Consider the following 17646-nt stretch of genomic DNA (forward strand, 5'->3'; position numbering starts at 1 on the left):
TTTTGCAAACCTGTTTGATTTAACCATGTATTTTAGACGCAAGCTAGAGAACACAGGTGTTTTAAAGTTACAATATTAAATTTATCACAACTGCATTGAGCATATATACATATAACGGTTCATCTTAATATGCTTATTCTATTTTTAATCTTTCTGTAGCTAGACAATCTCTTAAAATAGAGTTTATAGCCAGGTACATCTAATGAACATTACATATTAAAATTCTAATGCAAAGAAAGTATAGGGTTGTAAAAATAGAACTAAGTAATAGAGAGGGATTACTTGAGAGACTGACATCTGTTCACAAGGGACAACCAGGTGCCAAGGGGACAGAGGGTGCGACGACCCCGGACCCTATCGTGTGATGGTTGTATTACTCCCCCAAACTAATCTTTACCGTCTCGCCAAGTAGTACGACTTGAATTGAAAGCATTTCAACAAAATCTTACTTCAATTAAAGAGCGTGTTATATTGTAAATTGTAATACACGAACATGGCGAGAAAAATATTAAATGGATTAAGTAATTTTATATTTTGTTTAACCAAAATAGTTGCACTCGAATAATAAAATGTAGAAGATACTTTTAAATCAATTAGATAAATTTGAAGTAAGTACAGTACATATAAACTTAAGAATTAATTTTTATTTTTAAAATTTTCCAACATTTTGCACCTTAGTTGCTAAGATACGATACAAATTATAATCCTACGATAAGATAAATGACAGACCAAGATTGCCCTTGTTAAATGAATTACGTGTGATCATAACTTCAACATCAGTGCTTTACAAATTTTTACATTTATAAAATAATAAATCTGTATGTGTTTTCTTAATATAACCTTTTTTTTAGATATCAATTTATATAACTATTACTAAAATGAAACTGTAGAAACTACTAGAAAATACAAGAACCCAAGAAAATTTAAGTTATATTTAGTTAATATTATAACAGTTACGTTGATCATTTGATAATAGAAAATTCGAGCAAAATAGTAATTAACAAACAATAGCTATAAACGTACAGGTTTCATTCAAATATTACGTCCATTGGAATGGGGACAACACACACAAAATATGATGTATGTAATTTTAACAAAGCGTTTGTGTTAAATGACCTCTAAGTTTTCCCTAGAGTCGTTGCTGTATGATAATAACTTTCATTGTTTATGAATGTAGTGGACACTAAAACTTTATTGCATGACTGCCTTAACAAAAGTGATTCACATCTTTCAATGGACATAATGCCCAGGAAAAAAGACCAGGTGGCACGTTCACAAAACGGTCACACAAAAAAACGTCAGTCAAATATAACCTTTCGATAATAAACGATAATAAACCTAAAAGGTATGTGTGAAAGTGGTTAAAATTGCATGGCAATATAGCTGGAAGGAACCCGTAACCTACACGCAGAGAATAAATCCCTTAAACACGTGCATACGGGGAATCAGTCAGGTGGGCAAGCCACTTTCAAGACTTGTGTTACTAAATAAATTGTTTAGGTTGGCAACTTGGCGGATTTCCTTTTTTTTATAATTTCATATGTCGTTACATCTGCTCGGCCAGGTATATTTTATTCGAGATACAATATTTTCGTAACTAAAATTAAGATTACCTAAGTTTTGTAGTTCGTTATACATACCTTTGCTTTACTTGTTGTGAAATCTTAATTAAAATACTTAACATATGCATTCAAATACAATTTAAATTTTGTACAACATCGCACTGTCGACACCCAATTTTATCAAAGTGCATGTCCATATGAATTCAATGCTATTCTCGATATTTCAACATAAAATCGATTTGAGTGTGTGATCAAGTGAAGACTGGTCGACTGACAAATTAAAAGCAATAATGATTGATGAATGATTAATCCTAAATAACATTAAATTAACCGACTCCTTTGGAAGCAAATGACGTTATTAATGCTTTTATGTCAAATAGGTGAAATACAGAAACTCGGGAAGTCCGTACAATGTCAACACAATGTAAATCATAAAGTTACAAGTCATGGTTTTTTTTTTGTGGAGGCAATAAAAACAAAGAAAATCTGAATTGAATCGGATTTGACTTTTGATAAAAAAAAATAGATGTTGTATAACAATCGTAAATGACCACCACAATGGCTGGGCATAAGAAAATCTAAACAATGTTCTAAATGTATACTGTGGCACGAGTGATTTAACGACGTCTTTATGTGGTCTGTATGGTGATCTTGTGCTATTAATATTATTCAAAATTTAATGCATTACTTTGAGGTCTTATAACGCATGTGTCAAATATCAAGAACTGAAAAAAATATTACGATAAAAGAAATAACTACTTTATTACATACTCATTCCAAATTATGGCCTCATCGATTAAAACTTAATGAGATATTATGTATGGACTATGTAATACGTTGACATTGAGTAGATTTTTCGACATGTCTCTCATAACACCGGAAAACAAAGTTGACACTTGTGCGATAATTTTTTAGAAGTTAATTAGAGGACGTTAATTGACATAAAACCAATTGTAGCTTTGTAGATTAACTAATATAGTATTTCTAATAAAAGAAAGACGAATAGTCTCATTATAATATACTAAATATAATAGAAACGATTATTAAAATAATAAGAATTTTAATAAATTAGAAGGCTTTGATCAGTTTGGATAAAAATATTATTAATTTACGTCTTAATTTTGATACCTTCTCAGCCGTAAAATGTCAAGAAATATTATTACATCAAAAAGCGCGAAATGTAATGGCAATAACTTGGAATATGATTCGAGAAATCGTTAACGAAAGGAAACAAAATTAATCGTTAATTTGCTTAATCAGCGTGAATTATTATTAACAACAGAAACAGTACAGAGTTTTGTATTTTGAGTTTTGATAGTTTCAAATAACACATTTTTGCTATCGTTAAAGTTTTCTGGTCAATATATAATTGAAATACCATAATTCTATTCATACTTGATATTTCCTTAGACGCTTAATTTTTTTCAATTAGTAAAATTTATCGCTTATCATTTCATTTTAAATTCTAAACAATTGTTTAATATTATATAAATTTAATTAATTTGAGAAACTTATACTGAATTCATATATTATGTATATACAGATGATGATCAAATAATTTAAATAAAAAGAAACTGATACATCGAGAGATATCGGAAAGCAGAAGACTGATGGTCTTGAATGTAGCATCATAATTACTTCTTTATATACGTAAACACGAATGAAAATCACCTCAAGTCACTAAATTTCTACCAAAATTAAATATAACTATTGTTACTATCAGTGAATTATTAAGGAATTACATTGTATATTGAAATTAAATTAATTATATCACCTATATAAATGATGTAGTGCTTCTTGTATTGTACTGATAAGGTCATCAGTTTAAGTAAAATTAAGACATTATATCGATGAGTACATAAAGACAATACTATTTCTTATTAACATATTAGATGTCAACCATACTAACTACATTAATTACGACTTTGTATTTAAGTTAACTACCAATTACAAATACGTGTCTCCACCCGTATTAAGGGGAATCACCACGAGTAATTACTCCCCAAGAAAGTTGGCATAATTAATAAAATATTGGACATCATAGATTATAAGCTACGCCGAATGTATACGGTTTTACGATTTACGATAATATAGGAAACGAAACTCGTTGAAACTACATTTTTTATCTATAAAAAATTAAATTACTTAAATTGCTAATTTTATTTAAAGTTTAAATTAAATTTTAATAAGAATTCTAAAAAAAGAATTCTAATACTACTGTTATATATGACCTTAACAGAAATTATGTATTAATAATAGACCCTCTTGGATATTTATAATTCGTAAATATTTAATTAAAAGGACTTTTCATTAAATATAATACCAATATATTAAAGAAAAAAACACAAAATCAAGGTTACTTGAAAACAATTTGACATTTTGATTATTGAATGTTAAAATCAAGATATTAGCTTTCAGCGAACAGCGTTCGATTCCGAAATATTTTTGATTAATTATTGAGTTCATCGTTTTCTTGAGTAGAGTTCAACACATCGCGGGGATTGCAATTGTAATAATATATATACATAATCTGAATATAATAAATACAATAACTTTATGAGTAAAACAAAATGTATATAATACGTATATGTATTTGAACATTTTGATAAATTTGAGAAACTCTTCGGTACAAAAAATGTATTAACATTTTTTTGTTGTTTTGTAAATCCTGTATCGAAATATAGACTACAGTATAATAAATTCAAACCAATATTCAAAAACAATATTACCATTAGCACCGCTGAGCTGATGACGGATACAATAGATTTTAAGTTTGGTATCACTTGCTTAACAATTAACAATCAATCTGTCAACATTTCTGTTTAAAAAGAAAATAAGTAAAAATAAATTTACCAATATAGCTAAAAAATTAGACAATGGAACGAAATTTCCTAATATGAAATTATTCTTGCTAATGGACTAAAATCGAGACCGGTTTCGAATTGAGAGGAATGGGATGATGATGTTAATTAATTTTTTCGTAAACTTCCAAAGCATATACTTTCACCTGGGCGTCCCATCATTGTCATTGCGCCCGAATCGCTTACCTAATGTACCTGGCTTTGCGAAACTATCCACTCGACACGCGCCAAATATTTGCTTAAAGAAATATTTGTTTTTAATACTTCTTAATTTTTATTTAGATTAGAGGCAAATCATTTTAAGATCCAAAAATGAATCGCGAGGGAAAACTTCGATTATAAGTAATATTGTACATTCTTATAGATCGGTTTAGAATTAAAGATAAACGGAATCTCTAAAATGCAATCCCATCAGTTCCAAATTTATTTCGGACAGTAGACTAGCATGTCACTAGCTAAGATAATTTTAATGATAAAACTTGGTACATTATCACTGCACTGAAATAAATAATTACATTACTTTATTATTTTGATTTATTGTAACTTTAATTTTTTTTTTTATAAAATTAAAATTGGTAACATTCAGTTGTTTTATATTTCTTTTTCATGATTAAAGAAATTTGAATTATATTTTTCAAACTTATGTTTTACAAAATTAAAATATTAAATATTTTATTTTTTCTTTTAAAAAATACCAGTAATAATTATTTTTGCTATATTAATTATATTAGCTTTAAACTGCTCTAACAGACATAATAGAATTTGTTCCATATCAATACAATCAACGATCATTATGGATTAATATACCCATTCCTTTTCTAATTTTAATAATAAATTTAAACATTATGTATTTATATTCTGGGTATAATTTCAAATAATATGAAAATATTATAGAACATAAAAAACAAATAGAAGTTATTTTTAATTGTTTACTTAGAAGATTGTTTTCTGATTTTGCCACTGTACAACAAAATGAAAATGATTTAGGATAATCTTTTTTTGAAATCTGTCATAAACATTCTGGTATGTCTTAATATACTTAATAAATATATTTTATTAGCATTAAGTCAGTGGAAGATTTGTATTTAGTATCTGGTATTTGGCACAGGATAGATTAATAATCTGATTGTATATAATTTTCTACATCTATGTATGACATCAATGGTCAATTCCTAATGTTATTACTTTGCAGTTGCTGACTTGCAAATTCATAACATGAGTAATATATATCATGCAATTGCTGAGGTTAATAGCGTGTTATGTCACATGTGTTACTGATCTAATAGAAGTCATTTTTCTGCTAACGTCATTAAATGTCATTCAATAAACTTAGAACATTTATGACACATAATTTAAATTGGTAAATTTCTTTTATTGTTTTTGTAATCTGTGATAAGTACTTGTTATCTAGTTACAAGTTGATGTATTTTATATTTCGGCTGCGCTTTGGGCAATCACAAAGTGCCTTAGCTACTCAGAATCTTTGACCGATTCTTTTTGATTTATAGATATTCATTTAAACTGGATATTATTTTTTATTCATTTTAATGCTTGATAAGGAAATGTTGTGTTGAGTTATGAATACTTAATAAACATAATATAGTTTATTAAAGTCTCAACACCCAGCAAAACCCTATATGAAATTTTCATTTAATAAATTTTGCTGCATTTCTTTATGTCAAATATCTAATCATTTTAAATTGACTGACTCTATTTATAAATGTTAACATTTGGATGTCCTTTTCCTTACTCTATATTTACTTACTAATTAATGATGCAATCATATCAAAAGGAATATATTATTATTTGATTAATAAAAATTGAATATCTTATTATACATATTAAAATAAAAAATATGTTCGCCTTATTTTATTCATAAGACAAAATGTTAACTTGATATATTTTCCATCATATAAACAGGTATAGTAAAATTATAAAAACTATAGTTTTTACTGTTATATGAAATCTTTTTATAATCTCTACCTTAATTTGAAAATAATTCTACTTTTTTATCTTATTTTACACAGTATATTGGACATTTTTGGTTTCATATGTGTAAAATGATCAAAACATAAGTAATAAACTTCCTGTTATAACTCAACTTTTATTAAATTTGTCACAGAGAGCTGATAAAGGACAGTGCTCTTAAAATGTTTCACCGCTCTTGAAATATCTAAAAATATTTTATAGAAAACTACATATATTAAAATAAAGAGCTGGAAAATGATTATATTAACAATTAAACAGAAAAGTCCTTTACGACATAATTATTTTCAATAACTATTGTAAAATGTGTTGAAAACTTAATTATTTATTACATATTTCCTTGCAAATTTGATAATTAAATAATATGATTTGAAATTTATATATAGGGGAGAATACATGAAACAATAAATTATGTAACATCCTTATAACATATGTCTGCAGTTACAACTATAGAACTAAATTTCTCTACTTTATTGGTTATATAATGTAATGTACAATATTTTATTATACCTAATACTTAATAGGCTATCCACTGCATTAAAAGAGCAATTTTAATTGTTAAATATTCTTTTATTTTCTAAAGTCCTATATATTGTATTAAAGTAGATTTATATAGTAAACAAATATCTCCAACAGATAAGCTTGCCTTTTGATGTAAATCTATAATTTCTACTTGTTATGTTAAATAAATGATATATACTTTATCAACATATAGCACCATCTAGAGTGCCTTTCTAGAACTGATAACTGTGAATGTTTCCACACAATATTTTTCATGTAATAAGACAAATATATTATTGGCTTACTGCAAGAACTCATTTTCACTGCTGTGGCACTCCATGATAATGTTACTTTTTTTAAAAATGATATACCGACTTTAGAAATAAATGTGTTTATGATATTAATCACACTGAGACAATTTTAAAGGTACATTATATATATAACATATATATGAGAAATATATATTTAAAAAAAAAACATTGAAATTTTTTCGTTTGAGAATATAATTTTCAATATATATATATATATCATAAAATCAAAAAATATATTATATACTTATATTTTACAAATTAAAAAAAAATGGATTTTTGATTCCATATACACATTAAGTGTGTAAGTAAAGGGAATCAAATTTTTTTTTTTTTAAATTTGACCAGACACTTATTTCATGTTTAAATTAGAGTAATAGAGTAATCTTAACTTTCGAAAAATATTGGTTTTCCTGTCAAAAGAGATATAAGTAATTATTTTTCCAGAAAACAGATTTTCAATAGAATTAGTTTTTTAGAGTATTACAAAAACTTCCAGAAGTTATAAACAAGTTTCAATAACAAGTAAAGAGTATTTGAAAACTGACTCAATAAATGTTGCTTTTGTTACATCACTTCCATTAAAATGTACAAGAACTATATTATATCTTATTTCTATAGCGAACTATGAGAAATTTTTGATAAACGATTTTGTATTACTAACATACTTAAACTTTAAACGATTTGTTTTTGTAAAGAAAGAGACGATAATATTCTTACAACTTTATCAAAGAGTAACTTTAGCTGCATCGGACATCTCTAAATATCATCAGATTCCGTGACAATAAGACAAGAATACTCTAATTATAGCCATATGATATGTAAATCTGTGAAAATAACAGAGCAAAATTTCTACATGTTGACGTGGCGTGACATCGTAAAGAACATATCTGTTATACGACAACTCATATAGATTAACACTGGAGTAATCCTTTAGGTACAAAATATAAAAAGGTTTAGCGAAAACAATGCAAATTTGCAGTTTTAGTTTGATTACTTGTAATATAAGTATGGCGCCTCTGACATTGTTGGCCTGTTTTGGTGTTAACAATATGGCGTAGGTACTTACCCTATTATTTCTAATGAAGTCTTCTATAGCTTTCAATGCTGAATCCGTTAATTTCACAAACACTAGTTCCTTGTTTTCTTTATAACTAGACTCCGATGATAACGCATACTGAACACCTGCTGGCAAGGCCGCCATTTCTTATTCACTATTCGCACTGTGGACCAGCTGACTCCTTTGCTAGCCGTCACGATTCATATCATTCACACATTTCTTAACGTAATCACAGATTCACAACCTATTTAAAATTATAATTACAATAACAAAAGGGTTTTTAGATGTCCAAATTAAGAAATTTTTGTAACCCCATCGACTCGGCCTTTGTTGGCAGCGCTCTTCAGTCTGCAAGGCCGCACTGACTGTCATGCGCAATGGCGCTTTTGACAGGAAACGCGAGCATTCACTGCAACAGTAGCGCCAATTTTTAAATAACATTTTGAACTATACAAAAGTTAAAAACTTTTACAATATTGTAATTAAATATTACAAAATATTAGTTTATGACTTGTTTATACAGTATTTTATTTTGGATTAATTTTAAACTAATATAAAGAAAACCATTACAAGTATATAAAAAAATCTTCAATGGAAACTTGGTATAAAAAATCCATTATATTTCTAGATTAAAATATTTTCATTTAAAATAATAGTATTAAAATACTTCATTCCTGTATGCTGTGTTAATAGATTTTTGATAAAAATATAACCAACATAATTGTTGGTACTGGCAATAATATATTTCTTAAAAGTAGACTTTGCAAGTGTGATTCTTTTCTTATAAATCTCATACATACTAATAGTTTTTTATTTATGCAACATATATATATATATAAAATCATTTATCGTTAAGTGAGTTATATTATTTCTTCTCTTATATTTTTGCCCAAACTACTTGTATTAAAATATTATCAACTTCTTATTTTTAATTTTTAATGATTTGAAGTGTAAATTAATGTTAAAATATATATTTTTCTTTATTTTTATTATTCTATTTCATATGAATACAAATTAATAACAGTGATTTATAATTGTATTTTAGGGGATTAAATCAAAATTGAAATTTGTCAAGTAACAAATTTAAAGGGGTAAAATGGAAAATCTGTCAGAAAAATAAAACCACTCATCTATAAACAGTTATTTTTTACTTATTTTGTTATATTACTACAAAGTTAAAGAGCTTGCAAACGGAAAAAATTATGCTTTTTTCACCCAAGAATAAATACTTTCACTTTTTGTATTCTTCAGAAGTTATTGGTGGTGCGCTGGCTTTCATCATTGTCAGGAAATATTAGGAGATTATGATGAATGAGTCAGCAAAGCTTCCCACCACTGGACTCATACTTTGTCATCACCTCTTCCAGAGGAATCATCGTAAGAGTAGGAAGTTTGACGGGGGTTAGATTAATTTTTAATAATATGGATTAAATTTATTTATCTCATTTTTCATATTCATTCATACTGAAGGTTATGAATGAATATCTAAAATGACTTTGGTTTTGAAATGTAGATAAACAAATTAACAGTTTTAATTTGAATGCATTTCTACAAAGCATTTTCTTTTTTCTTTTCAGAAAAACAGGCAAACGTATTAAATAAGTATACGTATACGAATTATATTGTACCATCAATATTGTTCTCTAAAACCGAATAAAATCTATGAATTGTAAAAAATGTTATTTTAAATATTTATCGCGTGAATCTCGAACATTTTATGCATTTACTATAAATTAATATTAAACTGAACCTAACTGAGCTTTCGATCAACAATGTATAAACTATTTTTGTTTAGTGGCAAGTCTGAATAAAATGGTTGTCGCCACATTTACACTGTCAATGTCATTATCATCTGTGTAGTATTAACTTTCCAACTTCTGACAAATGTACAGGAATGTATTAGGTTAGATTTTGAATTATTTCGTCAGCAAGCATATGTTTCTCGGAGAAATAGAAGGGAATAGAGTGTAATACACAACTGAAGGGTAATAATATGTTTAAGATAAAGTTATATCAAATACTAATCAAGTAGTGCTTTTAGTAATTATAATTTTGAACAAAATCTTACTATTTTATAAACTTTTCAGGTTCAGTACTATCTAACAATGGAAAATTGGGAAGAGAAGAAGCATCTCATAACTCGTAACTTACAAGAGGTATTAGGCGATGAAAAACTTACTGAAATATTAAAACAGCGCGACCTAAAAATTTATTGGGGCACTGCTACTACCGGTCGTCCTCATGTAGCCTATTTTGTGCCTATGTCCAAGATAGCCGATTTCCTAAAAGCAGGATGTGAGGTTACTATTTTATTTGCAGACTTGCATGCCTACTTGGATAACATGAAGGCACCCTGGGATTTACTTGCCTTAAGAACTGAATACTATGAGGCAGCTATCAAAGCTATCTTAACTTCTATTGGAGTTCCATTGGAAAAGTTAAAATTTGTAAGAGGTACAGAATACCAACTGAGTAAAGAATATACTCTAGATGTCTACCGTATGTCATCTGTCATAACTGAGCATGATGCTAAGAAAGCTGGTGCTGAAGTAGTGAAACAAGTAGAACACCCGTTGTTGAGTGGATTGTTGTATCCCGGCCTGCAAGCTTTGGATGAGGAATACTTAAAAGTTGATGCCCAATTTGGTGGTGTTGACCAGAGAAAAATATTTGTTTTGGCTGAGAAATATTTGCCTCAGTTAGGCTATGCTAAAAGAGTACATTTCATGAATCCTATGGTTCCAGGGTTAACTGGGGGAAAAATGTCAGCTTCCGAGGAAGACAGCAAAATTGATTTATTAGACAACCCAGCTAATGTTAAGAAAAAGCTTAAAAAAGCTTTCTGTGAACCTGGCAACATTACTGACAATGGAGTGTTGTCATTCACTAAGCATGTTATTTTTCCTTTAATGAAAAGTGATGAGAAATTTATAATTAAAAGGGCAGAAGAACATGGAGGCAACGCTGAATATTCTAACTTTGATGATTTAGAATCAGCTTTTGCAAAACAGGAAATTCATCCAGGCGACTTGAAAGCATCTGTAGAACTAGTAATCAATAAGCTTTTGGCTCCTATTCAAGAAATTTTTAAAGATCCCAAACTCCAAGAATTAGCCAAGAAAGCCTATCCACCCCCATCAAAAAGTAAAGCTAATGTAAGTGCAGCATCTGATGAAATAACACCAAGCAGATTAGATATCAGAGTAGGTAAAATCGTTGAAGTAACACAACATCCAGATGCCGATGCATTGTATGTAGAGAAAATTGATGTAGGTGAAAATGAACCTAGAACTGTTGTTTCTGGGCTTGTTAACTATGTACCTATAGAAGAAATGCAGAATAGGGATGTTGTAGTTCTGTGCAATTTAAAACCAGCTAAAATGCGAGGAGTTGAGTCTAAAGGAATGGTTCTCTGCTCATCTGTAGATGAACCCAAACAAGTAGAACCACTGCTCCCTCCAAAGGATAGCAACCCTGGGGATAGGATTGTGATTGAAGGTTATGAGACCGGTGAACCAGATGAGGTATTGAATCCGAAAAAGAAAGTTTGGGAGAAATTACAGGTTGACTTAAAGACAAATGATGATTTGGTAGCAGTGTGGCAAGGAAACAAGTTAATAAGTAAAGTGAATGGCAATCTAGTAACAACTAGCTCTATGAAAAATGCACCCATTAAGTAAATACTTTTAAGCTAAAATGACATTTCTTTGATATTTATTTTTCATATATCTGGATTATTTTTGCATTTGTAATTATAATCTTATATTTTTCATTAAATTTTATTTATCATTAGACTTTTTTTATATGTGACTAAATTCCTTAAATGAAAGGCTTTACATAACCATCAATAATTTGCCATATTGTATTATGTAAACTTTTTTATGCATCACTTCATAGTTATAACTATGTTTGTGGAAATTGTTAGACCATACAACTAGATTAATTGATGCAATTACAATGTAAAATCAGCATGCTTGCATAAAGTATATTATTTGATTAACATTGCCAATTATATTATATATATTTTATAATGTTTATTATTTTTTGTATTAAAAAAGAAACAATTACAATGTATGGTGTTCACTATATCCGGCTCTTCTACTGACTCATTCTGTTATACAATGTATGATACCCATGACCATAAATTCCATGGTCTGTATAGAGATGTAAAGTTAGAGGCATTTATTTATTTTTATGTACCTACTTTGTGACTTCTATTTTACATTTATTTTTAATAGTTATATTTATTTAAGTTTACTTTGATTTTTCTTATTAACATTAAACTTTTTTTTATATTTTAATGGTAAAAGGTAAACATTAAAATATTAATTGCTTAAAAGTAGTTTTTGTTCAAATACTTTAAGTTTATTTCTGTATAATTGTATATAATGTCAAATGAGCATAGGAATGTTGTTTGCTGAACTTAATAATAATTATTTTCTTTGATTGAGAGTGAACAAAATAGAGTTTAATTATAGAGTATGTCAGTACCTAAAGAACAATTTTATACTTTCTACTAGGAATTAATAAATACTAAGCCCATGTTTTGCGCGATAAAGCGTAATGTTAATTTTTTGTTTAGAATACTTATTTTATTTAATAAGTTTGAAAATTTGGGACACTATAACAATATAGTAAAAACAAAGTCGCTTCACGCGGTCTGTCTGGCTCTAGGTATGTTTAAATTTTAAAACTACGTAACGGATTCTGATGAAGTTCTTTTTTTAAATATAGAGTTATTAAGGAGGTAAGTTTGTATGTGTAAAAAATGCACAATATTAGAGAGAAACACTGATATTTTTTTATATTTGTAATATGGTGTTAATAAACACATTTTTTGCATTTGCATTGCAGACCCTGGCTGAACATAATATACTACAGTATGGTACATCTTTAAAAAAAAATTGCGATGCTTAGGGATAACCCGCAATAACTATTCTTTATCGTTTACTTTTTACTAGAAATAATGGCTTATTTACGAAGCGTTTTTAAGCAATACAGCACTAAATGCTTATCACTTAAGCACTTTAAATTGTACCTTTAGTACTGATCAATATGGCCCTTTACAGCATATGATTTAAATAAATATTTTCAAAGACATCCCAGACCATGGTTGTTTTTTCTTCAAATTATTCAGAAAAAAAAACTAAATATTTTTACACGAATTACGAAATGTGTGACGGTGCATATTAAAGAAGCTTCGCTGATTTATGCTCAAGTTGCCACCCCTTCTTTGAAGTGTAGGGGGAGGCACTATCATACAGAAACTGTGGTCGGGGTAGACAATAATTCCAAATGCAGGAACAGATTTTTGGACAAAATAACAAAGAACTCACATCCAAATATTGACTGCATATTTGTTTAGTTCTCAAAACCTTCACTTACATTAACCTGATAATTGCCTAGCACGTATTGTAGCGGCTATATAAAGCTGTAGATCCTGTAAACTTTAAATTCCGGGTCGGGTTACAAAAAATGCCGTCGGATTTTTCTGTGGATATCTTCACAGTTGTATTCTGAAGTCTAGAATAGGCAGGAAATTCTCATGTCACAGAAAGTACATAAAGCTTTGGTTCAGCAGTTACTCTTCGATCGTGACATACTTTGCCTTTGGATGATGAGAGTGGAGAAATAAAGTTTCCACTTGTGTTTACATACAAATTTGGGCATTATAATGTCCTGCGTTTATTCTCTCTTAACAGTGGCTGCCGTTGTGGCAATCGATCCAGAGGCACATTAGCATTAACCCAATTCATAATGATACTAGGCTACTACTCCAGTGAGCCACAAATATAATATACATTTTAATATGTGTATAATTCGTCGCGTACTCAGCGGTGAAGGAAAGTATCATGTGTGTTTCAACGAAATTTTGTGACGTTTGTAACCAACCCCGCTATGAAGCCACCAGTGGAGTTAGCTCAAAACCTTAAAGAAGAGCGGAGGCCTTATCCTAGTAGGTACTAGAATATTTACAGACTGACCTTATTACTATCAGCCTGTCCCGCTGGACGCAAAAGGTTTAATATACCAATAATTGTACCAATTGGGCGAAAACTATGACTAACGAGTTAAACTTAAAATTGTAGTTTTGACAAACTAATTTATCTGGTTGAAATCATTATTTAAATACTGAATAACACATAAACATTAATTACTATATGGGCGCTATAAGGTACCGTTATTAGAAATTCAAGAATAACCATGTTTGACTCTTATAAGATAACATCCATTTCTGATTATTTAAACTATATTTATACTAATCAACTGTGCTATGAACATAAAACCGAAAGAGCTCAGAGCTTAAAACACGACAAATCTTACCGAAGATACCTGGTTCAAATGCCAGCAGGCACAACCGAGATCGCAAAGGCTTTACTTGCATTTATATTATACATATATAAAAAAGCGTGGAATTAATACTCGTGGACTTCCAGTCAGGATAAATTACATACATATATAATTGTAATTAACTAATATGACTGTATTTTTAAATGGTCAAAAAGAGTACCTACTGAGTTTCTTCTCAGTATAAACTACTTTCCGATAGGTGGTAGATTCAAAGTGCTTGTAAAAGCCTTCTTGAATAATATATTTTGAGTGATTTTGATTTTATATTCTTGCTCAGCGGTACTTCACCTGAGCAAGAACATCGTCAAGAACATTTTTCATGTGTTAGATAAAATTCTGCCAAATCTATCAGAACGGCTCGCCGCGGCGTGGTGGGATACGCTGTACACCTGCTCTGCCTAATTCTGCTTACTTTTTTTTATAATATTTATTTTTTATAATATAATCTTTTTGTTATTGTTTTATGACACCTGACACGCGTGTAGCCTATTCCACTGAAGGTAGGAAAAAAGTTTTACTCATTAACCTAATATTTACGTATTTTGTACAGTTCTCTAATATGTACACTACTAAGAGTTTATCATTAATTTACTTTTATTTGTAATACAATAATATACACTTAACCACTTATTTCCACTTCATTTTGACTTCCAATACTCCGATAACAGTTTCGTCAACGTTCAAAACGCCATTTTTCACAAATCCATTGTGAATATCATAGATTAATCAAGCTCTCGATCAATGATATCAATTTGCTGTCAAATGTTGTTTATTTGGTTTTTTTCCTATTATGGTTGGAATGGAGTGTTGGTACGTGTTGATTATCTGTAAAGGAAACTAAATTAGATTTATTAATATATTTCAATTTTAAATTATATATTGATATATTTTTTTTGCTTTTTGGTAGTTCTTTATTAAAAACACTTTATTCGACTCTGACGGTACCCAAGGACAACCGACTTCAGACAAAACACTGTATCAAAACCAATTAATATCCACTAAAAAGTAAAAAAAAATAATTATATATTCAAAATATTTTTGGAGTTCTCCTAAGTAAAATGAAATGAAAAATATTGGAGTACCTACTTAAAAGTCGATTTACGTTTATATAATGTGATACAATTACTGTTGTTGTTAAAAACAAACAGACGAATTTATAACCTCTTCCTTTTCGAAATCGGTTAAAAATATACAAATAGCGTGCGTGCGTTTATGTCTATGTGTATATTAATGGGCCGATTAGATAGAGTTCAGCGTTTTGAATTAAAATGATGTAAATTAGCAATTTACCTTTCTACATTAAGAAGTATTCATATTATTGTTTTAACTAACATGACTTTGTGTTTTAAACGTTGAAGAAGAGCAACCGCTGAGTTAATTCTCGATTCTTCTCAGTAGAATCTACATTCCGATGTAAGTGCCTGTAAAAACTTTCTTGAAAAAGTACATTTTGATTTTAGATCTTGACACGACCGCACAGTCGCGCCGTTTACGTTGACCGTTCTCATGTCCAGGAGTTTATATTATAGTATATATTTACGTAGATACGTATGTATGAATGACTATTAAAAATGTGAAATGAAAAGAAATTAAATTTATGAGACTGGAACGTGCATAATTAACAATATTACGTCTGAACCTCAATCATAGCATTACATCCTAATTGCGTTAAACAAACTTATAGAGTGTGTAATTTAAATTTCGCATATAACAAATAATAATCTGTTTAATAATTTAATTAGAAGAGGTATCTAAAATGCATACTTACACAACATTAAAGAGTCGTTTCTAGGTAGAGATTAGTGCATTGTGTAGGCTCGTAATGCCGGTAGTCTGCCTGCACAAATTATAGGATAGTTGTAGTATGCAGTGCGGTGTTTGGTGTCTGAAGAGTAAGCAGGGGAGTCAACGGGGATGCAAGGGGTGCACCTCACCGACACGGGGTGGTAGTTAGGCTTTCATTACATAGCGGTTTTTTTTTCAAACTTTATATTTGGGTTCTCTCATACCTGCATCAAAACTTGCCGAACATGATGAATGTATATAATTGATTTTGTACTTTCTTTCAATTATTTTAAAGTTTAAATTTGTTTGCATTTTGTTTTTGGAAAACGTGGGATTTGTTTAAGGGTTCCGTAAGTCTTAGTGAGATTAAATGTAATGAGTAAATAAAATTATATTTATTCAACATTATGTGTGCACTTAAAATATACTTAATTTAAAAGGTGCATGCGTAATGAATTAAATAACATTACTAGATTTCCGTCTCGGCATCATACGTGTATACTTCATGTAAAGGTTCGAAATTCTGTTTTACATGTAACCTATATTATAATATTATAAATGTGAAAGTAACTCTGTCTCTCTGTCGCTCTTTCACGACCAAACCGCTGAACCGAATTTCATGAAATTTCGTATAAAGCAAACATAAACTCTAAGAACTTACATAGGCTACACTTTTTGCCTAACACATGACAACTAACATCGTAAATCGCGAGTGAAGCCGTGGGCGACTACTTGAAAATAATAATTATACTTATATGTTCCAATTTCTCTACCTACTAGACTTAATAGTTTTAACTGTACGTTCATAGTTATAACAAGTAATTTTATACGTATTTTTATAACACTATAACCTGCCATGTCTTATAGGTTGTGATAAGTGATGTCCCTAGTGTTGATCAAAGCGTAAGAAACAAACATAGAAATAATAAAAGCTACCAAAACTTGTGAATAGGCTAATAAATATTAATATTAAGGGTAACATAATCAATATTAGTTAGTTTCAAAAAATACTACGGTATATTTTACTCATAAGAGTCACCGCTCAGATTATTATTTTTAATATAATATGCAGTTGTAGATTGTGACGTTGCTAAGTAGCCCGCAACAGGAGACAACGTGTTTCATAATAGAAGCGCCGCCGACAGTCCCTATGGGAATGAATAACATTAACCCATAAACCGCTTGAAAGAGTTTACTATATACATAAGTAGTTGAGCTAAAGCGCAACAGAG

At 29.3% G+C, this 17646-nt stretch overlaps 2 protein-coding genes across 2 annotated transcripts in view; one reads left to right on the forward strand and one right to left on the reverse strand.

Annotated features, from left to right (window-relative positions):
• The window catches only part of LOC124534738 (RNA polymerase II elongation factor Ell), a 46959-nt gene extending 38295 nt beyond the window's left edge, over nucleotides 1-8664 (reverse strand). Inside the window, exon 1 of the mRNA XM_047110734.1 lies at nucleotides 8288-8664. Within this exon, the coding sequence (XP_046966690.1) occupies nucleotides 8288-8422 (135 nt within the window). The 5' untranslated portion in view covers nucleotides 8423-8664. The remainder of the gene's footprint in view (nucleotides 1-8287) is intronic.
• A 1438-nt stretch (nucleotides 8665-10102) lies between these two features.
• LOC124534681 (tyrosine--tRNA ligase, cytoplasmic) lies at nucleotides 10103-12313 on the forward strand. Its single transcript, XM_047110661.1, has 2 exons — nucleotides 10103-10263; nucleotides 10366-12313. Exon 2 carries the CDS (start codon nucleotides 10384-10386, stop codon nucleotides 11956-11958), a length of 1575 nt encoding a protein of 524 aa, XP_046966617.1. The 5' UTR covers nucleotides 10103-10263; nucleotides 10366-10383; the 3' UTR covers nucleotides 11959-12313.
• The last annotated feature ends 5333 nt before the right edge of the window (nucleotides 12314-17646 follow it).

This window comes from Vanessa cardui, chromosome 13, assembly GCF_905220365.1.
Source record: "Vanessa cardui chromosome 13, ilVanCard2.1, whole genome shotgun sequence".
Taxonomy (NCBI): domain Eukaryota; kingdom Metazoa; phylum Arthropoda; class Insecta; order Lepidoptera; family Nymphalidae; genus Vanessa; species Vanessa cardui.